The sequence below is a fragment of the Tamandua tetradactyla genome, chromosome 15 (assembly GCF_023851605.1).
Source record: "Tamandua tetradactyla isolate mTamTet1 chromosome 15, mTamTet1.pri, whole genome shotgun sequence".
Lineage (NCBI taxonomy): Eukaryota > Metazoa > Chordata > Mammalia > Pilosa > Myrmecophagidae > Tamandua > Tamandua tetradactyla.
The window spans coordinates 14,734,378-14,758,688 of record NC_135341.1 but is presented as its reverse complement, the minus strand read 5'-3'; the positions used below and the strand labels follow the sequence as shown (position 1 = coordinate 14,758,688).

At 41.3% G+C, this 24,311-nt stretch overlaps 1 protein-coding gene and 1 pseudogene across 4 annotated transcripts in view; one reads left to right on the top strand and one right to left on the bottom strand.

Annotated features, from left to right (window-relative positions):
* The window catches only part of FRMD4B (FERM domain containing 4B), a 362,040-nt gene that overhangs the window by 198,912 nt on the left and 138,817 nt on the right, over positions 1-24,311 (bottom strand). The window contains exon 1 of one of the 4 annotated variants that reach the window (XM_077128735.1): positions 242-5,605. The exons of 2 other annotated variants lie outside the window; for them this stretch is intronic. In XM_077128735.1, the coding sequence (XP_076984850.1) occupies positions 242-403 (162 nt within the window). In that variant the 5' untranslated portion in view covers positions 404-5,605. Of the gene's footprint in view, positions 1-241; positions 5,606-24,311 lie in introns of those variants that run through there. One more of the 4 variants, XM_077128736.1, reaches the window with a different exon arrangement.
* LOC143657816 (small ribosomal subunit protein mS31 pseudogene) overlaps positions 580-24,311 on the top strand; it is a 62,218-nt pseudogene continuing 38,486 nt past the window's right edge.

Here is a 24,311-nt window from a genome sequence, read left to right as displayed (position 1 = left end):
TGCTGGGACCTACTCATAAGCGCCCCCATGCCCAGGTGGAAAAAATCAAGGCAAGCTTTGTCTGGCAACAGTTATCTACAGCTGCTGAGCATTTGACCCGAGAGCTAAGAGCCCGCGAGGAGTTTAGAGAGCGGTGGGGGGAGAGAGAGAGAGAGAGAATAAAATCATACAGGTGGAAACAGGTTGCCACGAGCGCCCGGCATCCTGGAAGGGCCCTCTGGCGCTGCGCTCCTTGGCTCACCTGGTATACGTCCCGCAGTCCGCACCAGGTCCGCAGCACCTGGTGGCAAGCCCGCAGCCTCTCCGTGTACCATCTCCGCAGTGTGGACACTGTCAAGTTCCACACGAAGCGGCTGCCGCTGAATAGCAGGTCCTCCACTCCACACATGAACACCGAAGCCATGCCTCCTCGTTCCTTCCGCTCCCGGGGGGTCGCTGGCTCCCGCAGCTGCAGCCCCGCGAGCTCAGCCACAGAGGCGCGACCGCCTAAACACTGGCGCCGTTTCTGCTGGTAACCGGGGGTCAAGCCTGCCACCAAACTCGTCTTTTCACCGTGCGTCCTGGCCGGGCTCCGGCGGCATGCCCCGGATTGGGCCCCCGCCAGCCAACGGCTGCGGCTGGCACACAGAAGCCCAGTGTCCACCCCCGCCCGCTCGCAGCGCCGGGAAAGCTGCGCTAAGCTCCGCCAGGCGAGCCCTCGGCGCTCCGGGGGCACGGGGAGCCCTGACCAGCGAGGACTCCCCCTTGTGCTCCCCGAGTGCGCTGGGCAGGGAGGGGTGTGAAGCAACTCTTTGCAGGCAAAGAGGCGAGCTGCATTTCAGCGCGCTGGGCTTGCACGTCCTGCACACACACACCACACACACACACACACACACACACACACACACGCACTTACGGCAGCCTCAGTCTCCTTAACTGCCTTGGGGAGTACCTTGCTTTACACTACAGGGTCTCTGCTTGGCATCTTGCTCTGTCCACACTGACTAAACACCTCTAGGCAGCCGCAGATGCAGGAGGGGAAAAAAAAAATCCTCCAAAGCATCCCTTTGGACCCCACTCCTGGGGGAAAAACCCTGAATGTTTCCTTGGTTCTGCTGGAGCCGGGAGATGAAGATAGCAGTCTCAAAGCAACAGTGTGTAGCTACTCCAGAAACTGTCTTTGCTCCTAACCTGAAAGTCTCCAAGAAAATAACCAGCTGCTGTTGCTGCCGGGAGGAGGACAGGTTCCCTCACCCTTTGCGCTGGGCCAATTCCAATGCAGCAGTCAGATCATGAGAAAAACAAAAAGGGTCTTGGCCCCTAGCAAAGAATTCCAGTTACTATTTGCTGTGAAATAGAAGCCCATCAGAGTATTCTTGATGTGGTTCGGGAAAATTCAGCCTCTGGACATGTCCACCCTGAAGAAGTTGCCAGTACAGACATGCAGTGGTAGTTTATTCTCAACTCCAAACCAAAGGAAACTGCTCCACCACTTGTGAAGTCACCAGATAATTATTTGTTCTTTCTCTCTTTATTTTTTCCACTTCTCCCTGAAGAATTGATATTGCTTAAGGCATTTTGAAAAGGGAGTTGAGGAGTCCCACATACCAGCAGTCTCTATTTTCCTTCAGCAAGTGTGTAGATTGCACTCCCATAACATTTTTCACAGCAAAGGCACTGCAGCAAATTTCCCATTTAGCTGGAGTTTCCCCCTGAATCCAACTGTAGGATAACTGTCTGTATTTTAATGGCAGTTTCCCACCTAGATTATCTTTTCTATTAAGTGGCAGAAAGGTAAGGTGCCAAAGCCTTTCTTCTGAACTAGCTCAGAAGGTCTCAGAACAGATTATCGACAAGTAAATCAGCTTTATTTCAGGTTTCAAATGTGCCTTTAGAATCTTAATTCAGGTGAAATTCAATCAGTCGAAAGACGTGGAACACAAAATCTGTCCTCAAAGTCCCTGTTGTTTTTCAGTGACCATAATCAGGAAAATTTTAAATGATGCTTCTTTTATTACTTATAAAATTGCCTAAGAATTTTTGTTGGACTAGTTAATAGGACAGGAAGCACAATCAAGGATTTGCAAACCTTTCTTTACAATAAATCTACTCTGTGCACTCATAAGTATGAGTATTCTGATGAATTCTACAAGATAAATCTCATGGTATTTACATAGACTTTGAGTATAGTAGGTATTACTGACTTGAAAATAACTACATATACAATACTTGGAAAAGAAATGTCATGCTGATGGAAAACTACTGGACTTGAAAAATGGCCTGTTAGTACGAGTGAATGGTGATATCATTTTATTCATTTTTTTTAACGATGCAGTTCGTGTTCTCGGAAATGTCAGGCAGCCAAGGGAATACCCAAATAAAACCTACAACAGGTCAATTATCTCTGTCTCTTGACACACCGTCTCAGAAGAGATGCTCTAGAAAGACCTTGGCTGTTATCTATCTGTTTGAAGGGCTTCTGTCACTGGTCAAGTCCTACCTCAGGTGTTTTCTTTCAAGATTTCCAAAATCAGTGCTTACACTGTTTTTTTTTTGGGGGGAAATGGATGTGCTACAACAGGAGTATTGGGGATTGAATCATGCCCCCCACAAAAAGCAGGTTCAAGTCCCAAACCTTAGTCCTGTTGGTGTGAACCCATCTGTAAACAGGACTTTGTAGATGTTATTAGTAACATCTCCTGAATGAGGCTGGGCCTTTATGCTATATAGCTGAAGTCCTTATAAGCAAAGGAAATTGGGACATGGAAAGAGAAGCCACAGAAAAAGAAGTTAACAGAACCCAGAAGAGGAAGGAGAAGATGCTTCCTTGTACATTGGCACAGGACAGAAAAGCCAAGAAAACCTAAAGATTGCTGGCCAGAAGATATCGATCCCAGAAGGAAGCAGGCCTTCTAGCCTCTGAAACCACGAGCCAATAAATTCCTGTTGTGTTGGGCCAGCCCAGTGTTTGGTATCTGTTTTAAGAGCCAAGAAACTAAACACAGAGTTCTCGAAGTGAGGTCCCTGGACCAGTGGCATCAGCCTCACCTGGGAACTTGTAAGAGATGAAAGTTCTGCAGCTAGAAGTTGGCAGTTAGGAGTGAAGACTCCTAAAACAGACACATCTGATTTCAAATCCCTGCTCTTCAAGGCCTGTGGGCACTTGAGTCAAGTATCCTAACCCTGCAAAGCCTCAAAGTCCTCATCCATAAAATGGGCATACTACCAGAACCCATTAGTAGGGTTTTGGAGATATAAATTATTTAGCAAAGTGTCTGGCAGAGGGTAAGCACCCAGAGAAGACAAATCACCTCCATTCAAATCAGAGATTGTTTCAATTATTTGTACTTAGATGAAACAGTAAAAATAAAACATGGTTGGTTTGTTTTTTATTTCAACCAGTTATCTAAGTTCTCCTTTCCTATCACCCTTCTGTTTGTTGGGAGTATAAGTTGGTGGTGACTTGCTTTTGGGGAGCACTTTTGCTGTTCTCTTTCAAATTCCCCCAAAGCTACAGCTCCATATTTGCCACCAGAGTCAACCTTTCTGTGGACTCAAAGTAATCTCAATGCGGATTGCAAAATGGGAAAAGACATCTTCCCACCAGTGTAAATATGGAAGCTTCTTCTTCTCCAAATGGTTTCTCTCTCCTGCAGAAGGAGACATTCGAAGCCCTAAGATAAGTGGAATATTAGAGGGAGGGAAATGCAAGACAGACTAGCCATGTGGGAAAAGCCCGATTCCAAAACGCACCCTTAAGCTGGTCTAAAATTTCCTGTGGAAAGGGAGCTAAATCCAGCTAGCTTCAAAATTATCTTGCCTTTTTTTTTTTTTAATTTAAGAAGAGGATTTTCTTTCCTCCCCAGAATCAGTGTTCCCTGCAATACACTGTAATTTCCTGCAGCTCTCTCCAGAGGCTTAAGAAGATCCTTCAGGTGACAGCATTACTCAGACATCTGGGAGTTCTGCTACAGACGTAAAAGAGAAATTGTCATTATTCCCGAGGCTCCTATAGGTTCTCCTTTGAGCAGTCAGCAGGAAGAAGAGCGCAGTGCCAGGAGGACAGCACAGATTGCCAACCCCTGTCTTTAGAAAGAGACAGATAGCAAGGTGGTAAAACAGCAGCTTCCCATGCCCAGAGTCTACCTAATACCTGTGGGAGTTTTTCCACTGTACTTTCTATACAGTGTGGCAAAAATCTGATGGAAAATGAGCTTTCAGTAGAGTTCAAAAGACCATGAACTTGGGTCTGACTTGGGCTTCAAGTGGATGAAAACAAGGTCTGGTTCAATGGCCTCAACTGAGGGCAATTTCCTCTACCCACCCTCCAGGACAGTTGGTAATGTTTGGAGACATTCTGGTTATCATAACCTAGCATCTAGTGGGCAGAGGTCAGGGACGCCAGTACACATCCTTCAATACCTGGGACAGCCCCCACAAGGGACTCTCCTGTCCAAAATATTGTGGTGCAGAGACTCAGGAATCCTGGTCTACTTAGCACTACACACACCTGCTCTGCCTCGCACCTGCCCTTCGCTGTGGGCAAACATTCTACCCTCTTGATATTTTCTTCCCCAAAGGCAGATTGGGGAAGACATGAAACCATCACTAATGTTTTTCACATACTCACAATGAATTATAATGAAATCAAAGCCCTTTGAGAAAGAATTGGAATAATTTCCCCATTATTTTTCTTTTCCTTTTTTTTTTTTTTGATATTATCGTAAAAGGAAGAGCGTAATTTTTGTCATCAGTTATTTATATTTTGGTACTTTAAGTTTTGGTTTTATTATTTCATTTAAATTAGAGGCTCCTTAATAGGGGCACAATCTTTCTTTGCAAAGTTAAAAAAAGTAACTTTCTCAATACCTACCCACCCACCCCAAGGGAGTGATCCTCTCCTTGGGCCATCTACTGCTAGGGACACTGCACACATGACGAGACATTGCCTCTTTTGGTTCGCTTTTTTCTGCCTGACTGGAAGCTCTGTGAGGAAGTCCCATGTGGGTGGGGGTAGAGGGGGGTGTGGTGGCAGTACTGGCTAGGACAGTGCCTCCTTGTATAGGCATATCCCATGCATGGGGAGATACTTAGTGGCCTTGGGTCCTGCCCACTGAATGCCAGTAGGACTCCCAGTCACTATGACAGCCACAACGACCACCTCCACACACACATCTCAGTGCCCCGAGGAAGGGTGGTACCTGCCCCCAGTCAGAAACCACTGGTGAAAGAGGAAAAGGGTCTTATTCATATTTGTTCCCCGAGTGCTTAACACAGGGGCTGGAACAAAGCAGGGAATCAATAAATGTTTATTGAACTGAGAAATGAATGACTATTTGTCTCAACAGTGAATACAGAAAGAAGTTCATCCATTCCCAAAATATACACTCTCCTTCATTAAGAAAATATTTATTGAGTTTTCACTAAGTATCAGACAGTGAACTAAACACTTAGAACACAATGGTGACAACAGAGATGATCTCTATCTCAGTGGGTCCAATAGTGGGGAAGTCAGACATTTGAGTAAGTAATGTACAGGGCAGACACTGCCACTGGGGGATCTAATAGGGACAATTACTTTTTTAGTATGGGGAGGGTATGGTCTGAGAAGGCTTCCCTGAGGATTGGACATTTAAGCTGCGATCTGAAGGGTGAGTAGGGAATAAACAGGTGAAGGGAATGGGGGAGGCACAAACATTTGGTCTAAGGCACTATAGCCCTATGGCAAGAAGGAGTCCATGTTTGTGGAAATTGAGGGAAAAGGGAAAGAGGGGACGCTTAAGAGGTAAGGGTAGGCCAGGGAAGTCCAGCTGGGAGGTGTAGGGGTGAGAAGGAAAGGGTTTGAAGTAGGGTAGTGGGAATGTATATTTAACTAAGCTGAAGGAGACAGCAGCTTCTCAGGCCCTGGGAACCATTAACATACAGAATGGAGTGTGAGGTTGGTGGGAGGAGGTGCATGCTTCTAGGGTACCACACTCCTCTCCTGTGGTGACTGATTGGTGAGAGAGATGGAGGGAAATAGGCTCCTTTCTCAGGGGTTCTGTATGTCCCTCTTCCCTTCCATACCCCTCCCCAAGGAGGAGACAGGAGGGCTTAGTGGGAAATAAGCTCAGTTTCAATCTGACTTGAGCCAGAGTTAGATGGGTTTTCATTCTCTCTTCTTTTCTGCTTTCTTTCCCTATTCCCATTGGCTAAGAGAGCACTGAAACTTCTTTAGTCTTGGCCTCAAGTAGGAGGAGATGGAAAGAAGCACACAGGAGCAGTGGAATCCTTAAGTGGAAGCACCAGGTATTGTCATCATTAGCTAAAGGTTGACCAGTTGGCTGGCGGGATTCTGCAGCTGCTTTATGACTTTGAGTATGTATTTTTTGGTATCAGAAATATCTAAAACACCACAAATTCAAAGAAATGATACCCAACACAGATGCATCTATTCAACTTTGATTCTTTGGCAAAATCATTCCCCTCCTAAAAGACAAAAAGAAAAATAAAACAAAACCTTCCTGTCTTTTACAAAAGCCTCATCCATTATTTCATCAGGCCAAATTCTCCTTGCTTATGGAAAAAGAAGGAATACTCTCTTTATTGTATGATGAAGTTCAAAAAAGGGCGCAACAGTAAACACAAAAGACTTTGCATTGTGCATATTTTTACTAGTTAATCCACTGACTAGATATTGGAGATTCTGGCCAGGTTAAATTTTAGAAGTCATCCATGTAGATGTGAGAGCTCCCGAAGTCATTCAAGGGGATGATCGTTCTAAAGAAGCCTATATAGACCAGGGAGCAAGGGTTGAAGCTTCTTTAAAGAAACAGTATCAATCTTGTGACTGATTTCCCACCCCCATAATTTGTCACTTTCTATTTATACTTAATTTACATGTACATCAACAATGACAAAAATAAAATTGTAATAAATTGATCTATATAGCACTCTTTTCCTAAATAAATAAAGGAGGCATCACATATATTGTCAGCTGAGTCTCACAATTTTCTCCCAAGGTCAAGTGGAAAAAGATATTATCGGCCACTATTTCCTGGATAAAGAAACTGAGGCACAGAGAAGCTGGGTAATTTGCTGAAGATTTATGGGAGAAGCATTTAAGAGTATTTTAAAATGCTACAGCTGCTAATTTTTCAGTTTTTGTACATTAATTGAGAGACAAATAGAGACATTTATTTTGGATTTATAAATTATAATTTGCTTTGGCTTCATGCTAAAATTTATAGGGTATGGATGACTTTAGGACATATATTTTTTTTACTCCAGGAACTAAATATGACAAAAAAGTCCTCCCTCCCTTTGGTTATCTCATTTAAATAAGAATAAAACATTATGAGAAGAAAAAAATCTACACTGAAAAGTAACACTATTTTATGGGTGATAGGAGAGCAGTTACTTAAACTCAATCGTTCTCTACTCCTATACAATAAATACTAGAAGGAAAGTGAAAAGATGTATGCAAAATCGTGACTCTGCAAAGATAAGCCATATCAGCGAGGTGCAGATAACAGGAGTAAAATGATAAAAATATGTATCAGAAATCAGCCAATATCAATAGTTTGCTACATAGAAGAAGCTCTCAAGGCCAGGTGTACCCTGACCATCAAACAAATATGGGCAATGGGTTATAAAAATAGATCATTTTCCCATCATCACTAAAAAATACAGAATAATTTGGTAGGATTATTGCTAGGAATTTCAAATATTTGGCACTTAGCAGCAGGAGCAAAAGAAAATCACAGTTCAGCATCCAAGAAAAAGGATATAAAAGTATTTTTTAAAATCTTTTATCCTAAAAAATAACTTTAGAGTTGGCAGAAGTGACACACTGTTCTCAACTATAAAATGGATTGTCTACAAGAAGATAAAACAGCAGAAAGCAGCATGGTACAAGCCTCAAGGCCTATGGTTATTTTATAAAGTTAAAAAACCACTTGTGTACCTTTCAGATCAAGAGTTCAGGGAGCTCTAGGAAGTATTTGAGAGGAATGAAAAGCACTGCATGCTCTGGTTTTGAATCAATAACAGAGGAAGAAAATAGGAAATTTCACATCTGTAGGAGCTGGTACTAAGGAAATTTAGGGTAGACTTTCTCACCCTAAAAAATTTCCGTTATTAAGTCTGGTTGGTAGGCTTATGGACAATTGTGGTTTTATTCTTCACATTTTAACATATTTTGGCAAGTAGTGTTGGTTATGTCAGCGTCAGTCAGTCGTTTCCCCCTTTTTTTGAGAATCGAATTTTGTGGGTGGCCATTTGTCATGCCCCAGAAATGAATCATGATTGGTATAAGGGAACACACAAAACATAAAAAGAAGCTATCTAAAGACTTCTGGAAAAGATTTCTCTCTTTGAAGAGATGGAAGAATACAAGAAGAATTTTGTCAACATGCTCCTTGATTCTTGCTTGTGACACTGTAGTATGAGGACATGATGTTTTGAGCTGCAGCAACCATCTTGTAACCATGAGGATATTTGTTGACATCAAAGATAGAAGAGAAGAGGGTGGTAAAATTCTGGAACTGGATGACATTGTTTCTATGCCAAGCTAATCTGAGAGCAGCCTACTTCCAGACAACTTGTAATTCAATATAAATAATAAATGGCCTTACATAGTATATTGTGTATTTCATTACTTTCATTTGAAAACATCTCAAAACTTACTACAAATCTCCAGTACTTAAGACATTATGGTATTGGCATAAAGATAGACATATAGATCAATGGAATAGATTTGAGATCCAGAAATAAATCCTCACATCTATGGTCAACTGATTTTCAGCAAGGATGTCAAGATAATGCAGTGGGAAAGAATAGTTTTACAACAAATGATGCTGGGACAACTAGATATGTGCAAGCAAAAGAATGAATTAGGACCCCTACCTCATATCATATACAAAAATCAACTCAAATGGATCAAAGACCTAAAATTAAGAGCTAAACCTTTAAAACTGACAGAAGAAGACTTAGCAGTAAATCTTCATGCCTTAGATTAAGCAATGGTTTCTTAGATATGACACCAAAAGCACAAATAACAAAGGAAAAAATAGATAAACTGGACTTTTTCAAAATAAAAAACTTTTGTGCTTCACAGGACATCATCAAAAAATAAAAAGATAACCCACACAGTGGGAGAAAGAATTTGCAAATTTTATATCTGATAAGGAATTTATATCCAGAACATATAAAGAATTACAACTCAATTATAAAAAAAGACAATCCACTTTAAAAAATCAGGCAAAGGATTTGGAGAGATGTTCTTCAAAGAGGATGTAGGGATGTGTAATAAGCACATGAAAAAATGATCAACATCATTAGTCATTAGAAAAATGCAAATCAAAACCACAAGAGACACCTACTAGAATGGCTGTAACAACAACAAAAAAATAACAAGTGGTGAGGATGTGGAGAAACTGGGACTCTAATACACTGCTAGTTGGAAAGTAAAATGTGCAGTCATTGTGGAAAAGTTTGCCAGTTCCTCAAAAAGTTAAACATAAAAATGAAAACAGCTTCAAACAAAAACTTTTACAGAGATATTCACTATTCATAATAGCCCAAAGGAGGAAACGACCTATATTTCCATCAATTGATGAACAGATAAACAAAATGTGGTATATCCACTTAATGGAATAGTATTCATCCATAAAAAAGAATAAAATACTGATATACACAACAACATAGGTGAATGTTGAAAGAAGCCAGAAAAAAGGCTACATATCCATAGAGACAGAAAATAAATTAATAGTTGCCAGGGGTTGGGGGGAGAGACTGCTAATGGTATCAGGTGTCTTTTGGGGATGGTGAGAATGTTCTGGAATGAGACAGCTGTGATAGTTGCACATCCTTGTGAATATGATACACTTAAAAAGGGTGAATTTTCTACGTAAATTGATTTACAGATTCAATGCAATACCAATCAAAATCCCAACAACTTACTTTTCAGAAATAGAAAAACCAATAAGCAAATTTATCTGGAGAGGCAGAGTGCCCCGAATAGCTAAAAGTATCCTGAGGAAAAAAAAAATGCAGTCGGAGGTCTCACGCTGCCTGACTTTAAGGCATATTATGAAGCTAAGTGGTCAAAACGGCATGGTACTGGCATAAAGATAGATATATTGACCAATGGAATCGAATAGAGTGTTCAGATATAGACCCTCTCATCTATAGACAATTGATCTTTGATAAGGCAGTCAAGCCAACTCACCTGAGACAGAACAGTCCCTTCAATAAATGGTGCCTAGAGAACTGGATATCCACATGTAAAAGAATGAAACAGGACCCATATCTCACACCGTATACAAAAGTTAACTCAAAATGGACCAAAGACCTAAACATTAGGTCTAAGACCATAAAACAGTCAGAAGAAAATGTAGGGAAATATCTTATAAATCTTATACTTGGAGGCGTTTTTATAGACCTTACACCCAAAGCAAGAGCACTGAAGAAATAAATAAATATATGGGAACTCCTCAAAATTAAACACTTTTGCGCATCAAAGAACTTCATCAAGAAAGTAAAAAGACAGCCTACAAAATGGGGGACAATATTTGGAAACGACATATTAGATAAAGGTCTAGTATCCAGAATTGATAAAGAGATTGTTCAACTCAACAACAAAAAGACAGCCAATCCAATTACAAAATGGGAAAAACACTTAAACAGACACTTCTCAGAAGAGGAAATAAAAATGGCCAAAAGGCACATGAAGAGATGTTCAACTTCCCTGGTCATTAGAGAAATACAAATCGAAACCACAATGAAATATCATCTCACACCCACCAGAATGGCCATTATGACAAGTGCTGGAGAGGATGTGGAGAAAGAGGCACACTTGTCCACTGTTGGGAATGTCAAATGCTACAACTGCTGTGGAAGGCAGTTTGGCAGTTCCTCAAAAAGCTGAATATAGAATTGCCATACGACCCAGCAATACCATTGCTAGGTATCTACTCAAAGGACATAAGGGCAAAGACACAAATGGACATTTGCACACCAATGTTTATAGCAGCATTATTTACAATTGCAAAGAGATGGAAACAGCCAAAATGTCCATCAACAGATGAGTGGCTAAACAAACTGTGGTATATACAAACGATGGAATATCATGCAGCTTTAAGACAGAATAAAGTTATGAAGTATGTAACAACATGGATGGACCTTGAGGACATTATGCTGAGTGAGATTAGCCAAAAACAAAGGTACAAATACTGCATGGTCTCACTGATATGAACTGACATTAGTGAATAAACTTGGAATATTTCGTTGGTAACAGAGACCACCAGGAGATAGAAATAGGGTAAGATATTGGGTAATTGGAGCTGAAGGGATACAGATTGTTCAACAGGACTGAATATAAAAACTCAGAAATGGACAGCACAATACTACCTAACTGTAATACAATTATATTAAAACACTGAATGAAGCGGCATCTGAGAATGATAGAGGGAGGAGGGCTGGGGGCATAAAAGAAATCAGAAGAAAAAAGATAGATGTTAAAGATTGAGACGGTATAATCTAGGAATGCCTAGAGTGTATAATAATAGTGACTAAATGTACAAATTTTAAAAATGTTTTTGCATGAGGAAGAACAAAGGAATGTCATTACTGCAGGGTGCTGAAAATAGATCGCAATTAATATTTTAAAATGTCACCTTATGTGTGAGACTAAAGCAAAAAATGTTTATTTGGTACAAAATTTATATTTTGAATAGTGCATTTCCTAATATAACTTATGTAGATAGTTTGACTGGACACCATAAGTACTTGGAATCTCACGTAGGACATGAGATTTTGTTGGTTTGTCCAGAGTGATGCCCCGATGAATCCCAGAGTGATTCGATCAATGAGTGGAAAAGTATTTGCAAAGCCCCCTTCGGGAAATGGTAAGAACAGGGAGAAATTCAACTTCCCCAAGTTGAATTCTTGATATTCTCACAAGCAGTGGGGACAACCAAAGTTATAGGCTGAGCCCCCAGTCTTGGGGTTTGTTCATATGAAACTTAACCCCACAAAGGATAGGTCAAGTCTACTTAAAATTTAGGCCCAAGAGTCACGCCAAGAGAGCCTCTTTTGTTGCTCAGATGTGGCCTCTCTCTCCAGCCAACACAACAAGCAATCTCACCACCCTCCCCCTATCTTCGTGGGACATGACTCCCAGGGGTGTGGACCTTCCTGGCAATGTGGGACAGAAATTCTAGAATGAGCTGAGACTCAGCATCAAGGGATTGAGAAAAACCCTAGAATGAGCTGAGATTCAGCATCAAGGGATTGAGAAAACCTTCTCAACCAAAAGGGGGAAGAGTGAAATGAGACAAAGTGGCAATGGCTGAAATTCCAAACAGAGTCGAGAGGTTATCCTGGAGGTTATTCTTACACATTGAGTAGATATCACCTGGTTATTCAAGATGTAATGGAGAGGCTGGAGGGAGCTGCCTGAAAATGTAGAGCTGTGTTCCAGTAGCCATGTTTCTTGAGGATGATTGAATAATGATATAGCTTTCACAATGTGCCTGTGTGATTGTGAAAACCTTGTGTCTGATGCTCCTTTTATCTTCCTTGTCAACAGACAAGTAGAACATATGGAATAAAAATAAATAATAGGAGGAACAAATGTTAAAATAAATTTAGTTTTAAATGCTAATGAAAGCAAGGGGTAAGGGGAAAGAAAAAAAAGGGTGAATTTTAGGGTATGTGAATTATATCTCAATGAAAAATAACTAAAAATAACAATCAGGTACTGATACATGCTGCGATATGAATGAATCTCAAAAACATTATGCTAAATGAAAGAAGCCAATCATACTGTATGAAATCCACATATTGTATGATTCTATTTATGCAAAATGTCACAAATAGGCAAATCTAAAGGGACAAAAGTAGGATAGTGGTTGTTTAGGGCTGAGGGAGGCTGGGGAAGAGAAAGGCAAAATAGGGAGTGACTGCTAATGGGTACGGATTTCTCCTTTTAGGATGATGAAAACGTTCTAAAGTTCCATTATGGTGATGGTTTGTATAGCTTTGTATAGGCTGAAAGCCATTGAACTGTAAACTTTAAATGGGTGAACTTTATGATACATAAATTATATCTCAATAAAGCTGTTATCAAGTTCATAACAGTGTTATTCACAATAACACAGAAGGTAGAAACAACCTGCGTCCATCAATAGATAAGTGGATAATCAAAATGTGATATATGCACACAAAAGAATACTACAATTCAGCCTTGAAAAGGAATGGAGTTCTGATACTTGCTACCAAATGGACGAACCCTGAAAACATTAAGTGAAAAACACAAAAGGACAAATACTGTATGATTCCATTTATACGAACAATCTAATATAAGAAAATTCATAGGACAGAAAATAATTAGAAGTTATCAGGGGCTCGGGAGAAGGAAAATGGAAGGTGTTGCTTAATGGGTACAGAGTTTTTGTTGGGGTGATAGAAAAGTTTGAGTAATGGAAGGTGGTTGCGGTAGCTCAAAATTGTAAAAATAATTAATGCCACAGAATTGTACACTGAAACATGGTTAAATGACTACTTTTATGTTATATATATGATACCACAATAAATCTGTTTTGAATTTTAAAAAGTTATTACCAAAAAAAAGCTAAAAAAACACATAGAACATATGTTAAACACATTGGTTAAATATTCCACAATGAGCATGTAGCAGTTATATCTTCAGAAAAAGGTGTTCAAATCATTCTTGATTTAGAAAAAAAAATGCTTATTATGTAAAATAAAGTAAAAGTAAATGCACTTGAACTCAATTGTCTAACTAAGTGCATGCTTATTAAAAAAAGACAGCTACAGGAAATATGCTATGTTGTAATAGCAGTGATTTTTAAATTGGACTCACTGGATAATTTTTAAATTTTCTTTTTTGGCTTTTTTACATAAGCATATATTACTTTTTTTGGGGGGGGGAGGGAACATGGTCCAGGAATTGGACCCAGATCTCCTACTTGAAAGGCAAGCATTCTACCACTGAACCACCGGGCACCCAGCATACATTACTTTTTAATTCCTAATTTTTAAGTACACATGTAATCATTCAAAAGGCTATCCAGTAAATGAAATGTAAGCCTCCCTCCCATTTTTGTCTCCCAGCTCCATCTTTCCAGGGCCGCTGTGTAAGATTGTTCAGGTTGTTCACTGCACAAGAGCACCTGGCTGCAGCAGTGAGTAGGGCTTGTAATCTAGCCAGGCTCAGCCATAAACCATGCCTCTGAGAAACGAATCCTTTTCTTGTTAATTACACAAAAGTGCTATGTAAGCTAGTGGCAGCCCTGCTTTTTCCCTCTTTCCAAAAGCCATCACTGTTCCTAATCTCTTGTATATCCTCCAGATACAGCCTATGTTACCCAAACATGTGCATCGTATTATATATGAAAAAGTTATTTTAAAAGGAAAAAATAGCAGGAAAGGGTGATGCTATATAATCAGAATTCAAGTATTTCTAGAGAAGCCATTCAGGCAACACAGTAAAGTTGGATTTAAAGGGAAGAAAAAATATGATTGTTCTTACTTGAGCAGTCCCCAATTCACATAAGTGGTTTAAGTAACAAACGAAATTGGTTGTGTCTATTGCCAAGTGGGTCAATACTTGCTAATTCATTCATCCCACTCCCCAAAGTTTAGAAGAACACAGTGGCATGCTTGTAGCCCAACTTGCACTGGGCAGAGTTTGAGGATTTTGACCTACTGAGAAACCTGAGAATGAGTACCCCACGTGAGGCCTGGCACTTCCACTTCACTCACTCTAGTGTCCTTCAAAACAAGGGGATCTGCTCAAAAATTCCCAGGGCACTCACTTAATTTGCACTTGAACATCTTTATGTTCATTCAACCTGGGCTAATGTTTCTACTTGTGAATGGAAAAAGGTACTGAAATCATTAAATACGTTAAATTATGAGATGTGATTACCAGGATTGCGCTGTAATTCTGAATAACCATTTACGCCTCTTGTCTACATTTCCGTTTTATGTTTTGCCTCATTACAGAAAGCCATACTGGTGTTCTTTTGAGTTCCAACCTTCTGTCTCTGGCTCTTCATATCTGCTATTCCTTCCATCCAAAAACACGCTTTCCCACCCCTGAGAGTTCATCCAGTGAGCTCCCATTTATCTCTCACCTTTGCTTCAGTGTTGACCCCCCCGAAGCATGTGATCTCCCCATCACAGCAGCTTCACCTCCCCTCTCATGGCATCCAATGCATTCCCTGGTTAATGCCTGACTTCCCCACTAGACCATAAGCTCCATGAGTGGAGGGATCATGCCTGTCTTGTCACCACTGTCACAGCACAATTACAGACCACTGTATCTTGGCCATTGGCTTAGACCAATGCCTGGCTCATAGGAGGTTGTCAGTAAATATCTGTTAATTGAGTAGATGGAAATGTCAGTTATTGGCGGCCTTATAAAATGAAAGCCTCTCCTCCCCCTACCCTTTCTCTAAAGGTGCAATTTAAGAAAGAATTTTGGAATGATTAAGAGCCAAGAATAACAAAGCTTGAAACCTACTCCTCAGATCTGGAATCACCTCCATGGGGGAAGGCTGGAGAAACCTGAGAATGGTTTTGGGCTAGAGCCAATCACTGGATGAAAAACAAAAACACAAACAAACAAACAAAAACAACCACCACAACCCAAAACACTGGGATAAAAGGGTTGAGACCTACAGGATGGTGAGATGGCTTAAGGATAGAGTTGGTACACTACCTGCTACGAAAGAATATGGCAGGCAAGGTCTTTGGATGTGAGCCACCTTAATCTTAACTTGACCTGATTCAAATAGCTCTTGACAGTAGGAGCAAGGATTAATCTAAGTGGCTTAGTTCTCTAAAGCCTCTTTCAAGAGTGCTTTGGGATGTTCAGAAACTTGTTCGGGTTTTATTACTGCAGGTTATGCTAGGAGCAGGATAAGACATGAACTCATTTGCCTTGCGGATTTGTTCCCTGTTTCTACTTCTAAAATAGAATCTTAAGTCTGTTAACTGATTAACTACAAGAGCCCAGAAAATGTGAACATTTACTGGCATACTTTGCTTCCATTTTGAATGCCATTTTCCATAGGAACTACTATATTGCTCAAAGATGATAAATAATTAAAATAAAGAATTTAAAATATGCAGCATTGAAATATATAAATACACAAGCATTATATTTACATGATAAAGCACAACTCCTGTAAACATCAGATTATGTTCAAGCTGGAGAAGAATTTTTAAAAGCTCACAATCATTGAAATATGGCTGTGTGGAGAGCAGACTATCCAGATTAATTTAATTTCCTCCCACATCAATGAAATATATGGAGACAGAGCCTCTTAAATTATTCCATCCAAGTAAACTACATGGAAAAGGGGAGTGAATGTGCACCATCAGGCCCCAGGATATGTCCCAACCCAATTTTAGATATCAGAAATTTCTTCAACTTTTTTTTATCCTAAAAGTTAATGTGGATTTTGTATTCTTCTCCATGACCTATCTCTTTGATTTCTTCCTAAAAATACAATAAATAAAACTGATGCTCTAGGAAGATGCACCATGCATATTATTTTTCTGTGCAGTTTTCTGCATAATTTTCTGTATAATCTCTTGGAACACCTTCCAATACACTCTGATGAGGAGAGTGCAGGAACCCCAGTGTGAGAAGCACAGAGGCAGATAATGGGGAAGGAATACAACCATTGTAATCTGTAAAGATTTCAGAAAAGCTTTTCAGTTTAGTAAAAATAGGGTTTTTCATCAATAATCATTAAATGTGGCAGCCTAAGCAAAGACAATTCTGGAACTGCATTAGAGCCTTCTATCACAGCACATACCACGCTGTAGTGAATTTTTCCTTCTCATGCCTGCCCATCTGTTGTCCTCATGGGATGATTACGCAATATCCATTCCACCCAAAATGACCAGCCCAAGTCAGTTCTGGCAACCCTATTGTCCTTGCCCAGTGGTGGGTGTAGGAAAGTTCATGGGGCCCAGTCTTGGCCATGAAGATCTACAGGAGGGGCAATGCAACTGCAACAGCTTCTGTGAAACCTTGCCTTGAACTACTAGATTCAGTTTGGGGATGAAACCAATTCAGAGAGTTGATTTAACGAGACAATGATTGATGCGATCTACTGGAAACCATGTATTGTGGGTGAACTGTCCTACCTTAGGATGTCCATTTCTATGACATAATATATTTCCTGAGATTAAGTCAGTTTATGTGTGGGCTGTCCCTCTAGGCAATCCTTAACAATATATTTTATATTAGACTGGAAGCTTCATCAAGATTTATGTTTTATTTACTTTGGGTCCTCAGAGCCTAACACAATACCCACATATAGTAGGGGCCTAATCAATGTTTGTAGGAGTGAAGTGAACTAATTATCAAACGTAAGATGTGTAAAGTGCATTTCCCAGTCCATTTCAACAGTCCAGCCCTGCTGGACATCTAACATCTAAATAGGCCACCCAGATCTAAGACACTAGGCCATGGGAGAAAGTGAGGATTGTTGGTTTCAGGCAATAGTACTACAATTGACACTGTGGTAGTAAAATAGTGCACGGCAAACAGCAGTCCGAAGGGATAAGGAACGACTGAAATGTGAACATGGAAATGACTGGCTAACGAGGGGTTGAAAAAGACCCAAGAGGGAAAATGACTCCTTTGTTTAAAGGAGGCACTGCCCTGGAATGCCTGGATTACGGTATTAATCACTCCAATACAGAGTGCAGGGCAGCTTCTGTGTCTGTAGAACATCCAGGAGGACATCAGGGATGAGTAGGTAATCATGATGATAACTTGTGTGTATCTACTGTGATAAAACACAGTCGCAGTTTGATCCCCACCACTTCATTTGTAGGAGCTGCTCAGATCACCGAGGCACTTTGAAACGTAGTATGGATTCAGGGGCCTCCAAGAGGCACCAACATAGTCCCCAGAACAGGAAGATGTATTCCTTCCTAATATTCCTGAGAAAGGCAGCGCCGTGTCAGGCATTGCCTAGGTGGTTTCATGCCCACCAGCCCATCCTAATATTCTCAGTGACTCCGAATCATTATCGCCATCCCCATTTTATAACTGGCCCAGCTGGGCAAGTTACTTGCATTTGCCAAGGAATTCATTTATGGTAAACGCAAGGACAGGGGATGCTGTGTAAGGTATGCTGTGACAGAGGACCATTGCTAGCAACATGAGAGGGTTCAGAAATAGGGAGATTGCGACAAGGGAAGACGGAAACCTTCTCCATACATCAGACACACGGGGAAGCAGGCCTCATGCCTGCCATTCATGCTTACTCCAGAGACTATGAAATGCCCAGGGCTGCTCAAACACACTCGCAGGATCCTTCACAGAGAGACAAAACAGGCTGGACAGGTTTTGAAGTATAAAACATCTAAGGCAATCGGCTTGAAAATAAAAGAGGCTTAAGGCCATGGTTAGGCCTTAAAAGTTGAAATGGACTCTATTTGTGGTACATGGTACAGCATCCTCTCTCTCTCTCTCTCTCTCTTTCTCTCTCTCTCTCTCTCACACATACACACACACACACATACACACATACACATATACAGGTCGCTCTTTGCACACTTTTATTCTACCCAGAATCAGGAACAAGACTATCCCTAAAGAATATTCTCTTCTGGGAATCTATTACAGGAAAGTTCAAGTAGGTAATCCAGTCCAAATGTAGTTTTTCCCACGAGATTTCTATCTAATAATAGAACTCTGAAGAATTAAAATTTAAAAAGCTTTAGGTTTTTTAATCCATAGGATTGTTTTCACAACATTATTTTCTTTAATATTACAAATGAAAAAATGTAATTCTACATTTGAAACCTGCTTATTAGATTAGAAATATCAGATAATAATATAATACTATATATTGATTTGTTATGAAGCAGCATTTAGCATTCAATTCTCATTACAATCTATGAAATATGTATTTTTATTATTTCTATTTTATGGAGAGCAAAGCTGAGCCTTAGAGAAGTGATGAATTTGATTCTGGACAGAGGCAAACTTTGGGGCATCCAGAGGCCAACAGACAGGGTACAGCATTAAGCTTAGTGCTTGGTATTGAGTGAAGTTGCGCACAAAGTAGGTCAAGGAAAACAAAAAGTCAAGTTCTTGTGTCCAATAAAGGAGGACTAGTCACGGAGAATGGTGAATCAGGTGATTCAGAACAAAAAACTCCACAGGACCTGAAAGAGGCTGTAAGGTGTCATGTTTTACTCACTGTGTGTCTACCAAGAGGGAAGGGGCCCAGTCTGTCTTCTCACAACTGTATCCTCAGTGCTGGCACAGAGCAGGCACTCAGTGTAAGCTTGCCGAGCGCAGGGAGGAATGAAAGGGGTTAGAAACTTGGGCCAGTGGCCTAAGAGAAAACAGTGGGGTGCCAGCTACCCAGAGGCCACAAGGTCTTCATTTGTCAATGCTCTTTGCTTGGAGGCAGAAACATAATTCAAACCAATTCCAGCAAAACAAGGGATTTACTGGCTTCAAACACCAAACCAGGGCCATGCAGATGTCAAGAACTTTTCCTTTTTCCTCACTCTTGCTGCAATTTCTTCTGCATAGTTCATTCATTCTCTGGGTCTGGTGTCCCCACAGGGTATTATACTGAGGCCAAGTCACATGCAGGTGACTACCCTTAAAGTGTCCCAACCAGAGGGGAAAGAGCCCTTCCTTGCTCACTCATGGGGAAGGACGCCAACTGATGATCGCAGGCACTGCGGCTGGGCGGAGGACATGTGGAGGTGGAGGTTATGCGTTGACTGCCTCAGCCAAAAGCCTAGGCCACCCCAGAGTCCAGGAGGGTTGGCTGCCATGACTGGAGGCCCCTGCAGGACAGCTTGGACGTTGGTGCAGAAAGAGCATTTCCCCCAGTGAAGGGAGTTCCTGTTAGCAGAGGAGATGGTGGGCAGCAGAAACAGCAGAGGTTCTCAAGGTCTTTTACCTTGGAGGCAAACCGATACCCAAGTTGAGGTTGGAGCCATTGCAGAGTCGCAGCGTTACTGCCCTGGAACACAACACTCTATCTGGCTCTTCCTGAGCCATGTCTCATTCCTTTCCTCATTCATGCCAGAAATAAAATACACCATGGTGACCTGCTTTCTTTCTTTTCTTTTTTCTTTCAATAATTTATTTTGTATTATCAAACCAAAACAACAAACAAACACGAACATTCTTTTTATTTTTCATCACATAGTTGTATATTCACCATCATGATCATTTCTTAGAATGTTTGCCTCCATTCAGAAAAAGAAAACAGAAAAAAAAATTCATACATACCATACCCCTTACCCCTTCCTTTCATAGATCACTAGCATTTCAATCTACTAAATTTACTTTAACATTTGTTCCCTCTATAATCTATTTAGTTTTAATCCATATGTTTTACTCATCTGTCCATAGGCAGATAAAAGAAGCATCAGACATAGGTTTTCACAATCACACAGTCACATTATGAAAGTTGTATCATTATACAATCATCTTCAAGAAACATGGCTACTGGAACACAGCTCTACATTTTCAGGCAGTGCCCTCCAGCCTCTCTGTTACGCCTTAACTAAAAAGGTGATACCTATTTAATGCGTAAGAATAACCTCCAGGATAACCTTTCGACTCTGTTTGGAATCTCTCAGCCATTGACACTTTATTTTGCCTCATTTCTCTCTTCCCCCTTTCAGTTCAGAAGGTTTTCTCAATCCCTTGATGCTGAGTTACAGCTCACTCTAGAATTTCTGTCCCATGTTGCCAGGAAGGTCCACAACCCTGGGAGTCATGTCCCACGTAGAGAGGGGGAGGGCAGTGAGTTTGCTTGTTGTGTTGGCTGAGAGAGAGACGCCACACTTGAGCAACAAAAGAGGTTCTCTTGGGGGTGACTCTTAGGCCTAATTTTAAGTAAACTTAGCCTATCCTTAAGGGTTAAGTTTCATTTGAACAAACCATAAGATTGGGGGCTTAGCCTATTGCTTTGGTTGTCCCCACTGCTTGTGAGAATATCAAGAATTCTCCACTTGGAGAAGTTGAATTTCCCCCTTTTCCACCACTCCCCCAAGGGAATACTTTTTTATTCACTGTTCAAATCCTTCTGGAATTTATCCAGGCCTCACTCTGGACAAACCAACAAAATCTCATGCCCTACTCAAGGTTCTATGTACTTATGGTGTTCAATTAAGCTGTCCACATAAGTTATACTAGGAAATGCACTAGTCAAAATATAAATTTTGTACCAAATAAATATTTTTTGCTTTAGTCTCACATATAAGTTAAAGTCTTAAAATATGAATTACCATCTATTTTCAACACCCTGCAGTATTTACATTCTTTTGTTCTTCCTCATGCAAAACATTTTCAAATTTGTGTATTTAGTCACTATCATTATACACTGTAGGCATTCCCAGAGTATACCATCTCAGTCTTCATTGTCTATCTTTCCTTCTGATTTCATTCGTGGCCTCAGGCCTCCTCCCTCTGTCATTCTCACATTCAGCTTCATTCAGTGTTCTAACATTATTGTGCTAGAATCAGGCAGTATTGTACTATTTGTTTCTGAATTTTTACAATCAGTCCCATTGCACTATCTGTATCCCTTCAGCTCCAGTTACCAAATATCTACCCTATTTCTATCTCCTGATGACCTGTGCTCTTAACTTAAATTATCTAAGTTGATTCATTACTGTTAGTTCATATCAGTGAGACCATACAGTATTTGTCCTTTTGTTTCTGGCTAATCTTGGTGACCTGCTTTCTGGTCTGCAGAAAGTACCTCCTAGTTCCTTGGCTGCCCTTCCAACTTGAGGTGGACTCTCACTTGGTCCCCCTGAGTGGAACAGCACCTCCAGTAATGCACTGTATTAACGGTAACAGGCTTTATATTAATTGACTTCACATAATATTCTTTTGGATTTTCAAGGATTTGGCTATGCGGCATCTTAGTTTTACACCAGAGGGATGCACGGTTGTTGTTTTTTTTTACCCAAAGAATGTAAATAAAACCACAATGTTAAATTTATTGGGACACTCCCAGATCTAAACACTTAAAACATTATTTAAAAAGGCCCTCACTCTTGCCATCTGAGAGGGCATTTCTTATTCACTTTCCACAGATCTGACACAAAACACACAAGTGCCAACTACACAAGGCTTTCGCCAAGGTTGCTTAATGCTTTTAAGTGACCAGAGGCAGGCTCACACACTCACTGGCTCAGCTCTAAAGCTCTGTGTGAACAATGGCTCTTGGGGGTTCTGGCACTGGATTCCAGCCGCCGCTGCCCAGCAGTGCATACAACTGCACTGTCAAGATGCCGACTCTGCAAGGCTCACCCAGTTTCCCGGTGCCTGTGGGTCCTCCAAGGCACCAGGTGTCATCTCCGCACACTCAGATCCCCTCTAGCCAGCACAAAAGGAGCATTTCTCTCTCCCACCAACTGACCCTCTAAATAGCTGTGCCACATGCTTCCTTTGCAGAATATTCACTATCCTTCCTGTCCTCTTCTCCAACTTCTGGAGGAAAAAGGAGCCAGAAAGTGCTAAGTGATGCCGCCTCCTCATTTGCAACTTCCCTCGCACCTCCCCCTCAGGAGCAGGTTCAGTCAGTTCAGGAGCAGCACAGGTGGCCCCCCCCCCCCCCCCCCGGCCAGGTCCCCACAGCTGTCAGGTCTATCTTTAGCCACTTCTTACCTATCACTATTAACATCAGGTCTTTGAGCAAGTATTTGGACCAGGAAGAGATCGATTCTTCCCAACTTCGCCCACCCATACATATTCTGATGGTTAAGGAGCCAGGAAGGTATTTGGAAAAAAATCATCTTTGGGGGGATTCAAGACATTTGAATAAACCCGAGTAAGAACATAAAGGCGAGCATGGCCTGGTTTGAAAAAGGTGATGCTGATCTCGATGCTTCCATTCCAACCCCTGACAATACCATATCTGTGCTCTTATCCTGGACGAATTCAACAGCAGACACTTGGCTATAAGACAGAGAGGTTTAGTTGTGGGAGAGAAGAGAACAACAACATCAGCAGGGCCAGCTCCTGCACCCATGAATGCACTCAATGAAGGTGGGCATGAGATGGGCTCTCGAATATTCTCAGCGGCCCTCGGTTCCTGGGTGTCTCTCACGGTGTGAGCATCGGACAGTGCAATAAGTCTGCTCCTTAGAGGAAAGCATTTTCTACACCTGCTCCCTTACAGCAAGCTAACTGCTTCATGTGATGCTTAGTCCAAGGGACAGCGAGCTGTTCCAGCTGTGGACTTATCACAAGATGCTGTATCTGTCTCTAACAAAGCACCCCCCAAAGTATGTCCAAGGGTTTTCTTATTAAACCCATGATTTTTGCTTTATGTGATGCTCTGATCTGATGGGGGCTACTAGGCCAGGGATGGAAAGCCGTCGTCCATTTGAATACCAGTTCCACTGATGAGCAGTAGCTGCATGGGACATTGCTCTAAGGAGGCTTTTGTGAGGAAAAGTGCCATGACTGATTAGCAAGGTCTGCTATGGTCCCAGAATCAGGACTGGCTGCACAACTGTCACCCACCAGCTTTCTCTGATATTAGACTGAGGGTGGGATTGCGTTCTCCCTTTCCAAACATCAGGCATTTGAGGTTTTTTTCCTTGTAGGAGCCCAGGTTTGTGAGGTTTCTATTCCTGGCGGTGTGGGGAAAAGAGGAATTTGGAGTGGGAACAGAAAAGTATGTATAGCTTACTGATCTAGATCAGGGATCAGTATACTTTTTCTCTAAAGGGTCAGATAGTAAATATTTTAGGCTTTCCAGGCTGTCTGGTCTTAGCTGTCTGGTCCAGCTGTGGTAGCACAAAAGCATCCAGAGACAATGGACTTGACTGCATGCCAATAAAGCATTATTTACATAAGTAGGCTGTGTCCTGCTGACACCTGGTCTAGACATGAGAGATGTGGGCAGGAAATAAGGCATAGATGACATGGGAAGGTGAGATCAGGAAGAAGTTTGTGTCTGGAAAGAAAGTCAGTAGCAAACCTGAATAAGTTCCCTTTGAAGTGATGGATAACCCTGCACTTCTGGGACCTGAAACATTTATTTAATTAAGAGTCAATAATGTTCTCATGGATTTCTCCAACTGTGAGCAATAGACTGCTGCCTACCGTGTGGTTCTATAGTCAAATGCCCCAAAAGGCATCATCTTGGTAGTCTGAAATTACTACCCTTTACATAAGGCCCTTTGCTGAAAGGTGGCTGTGGAACACTTACTGCAACGACCCAGACCCAGCAGCCCTTGGGGAATATGTTTGTTCATTGAGAGCAGGGCTGTGATGGAAGGAGACATGGGACATGCGAATT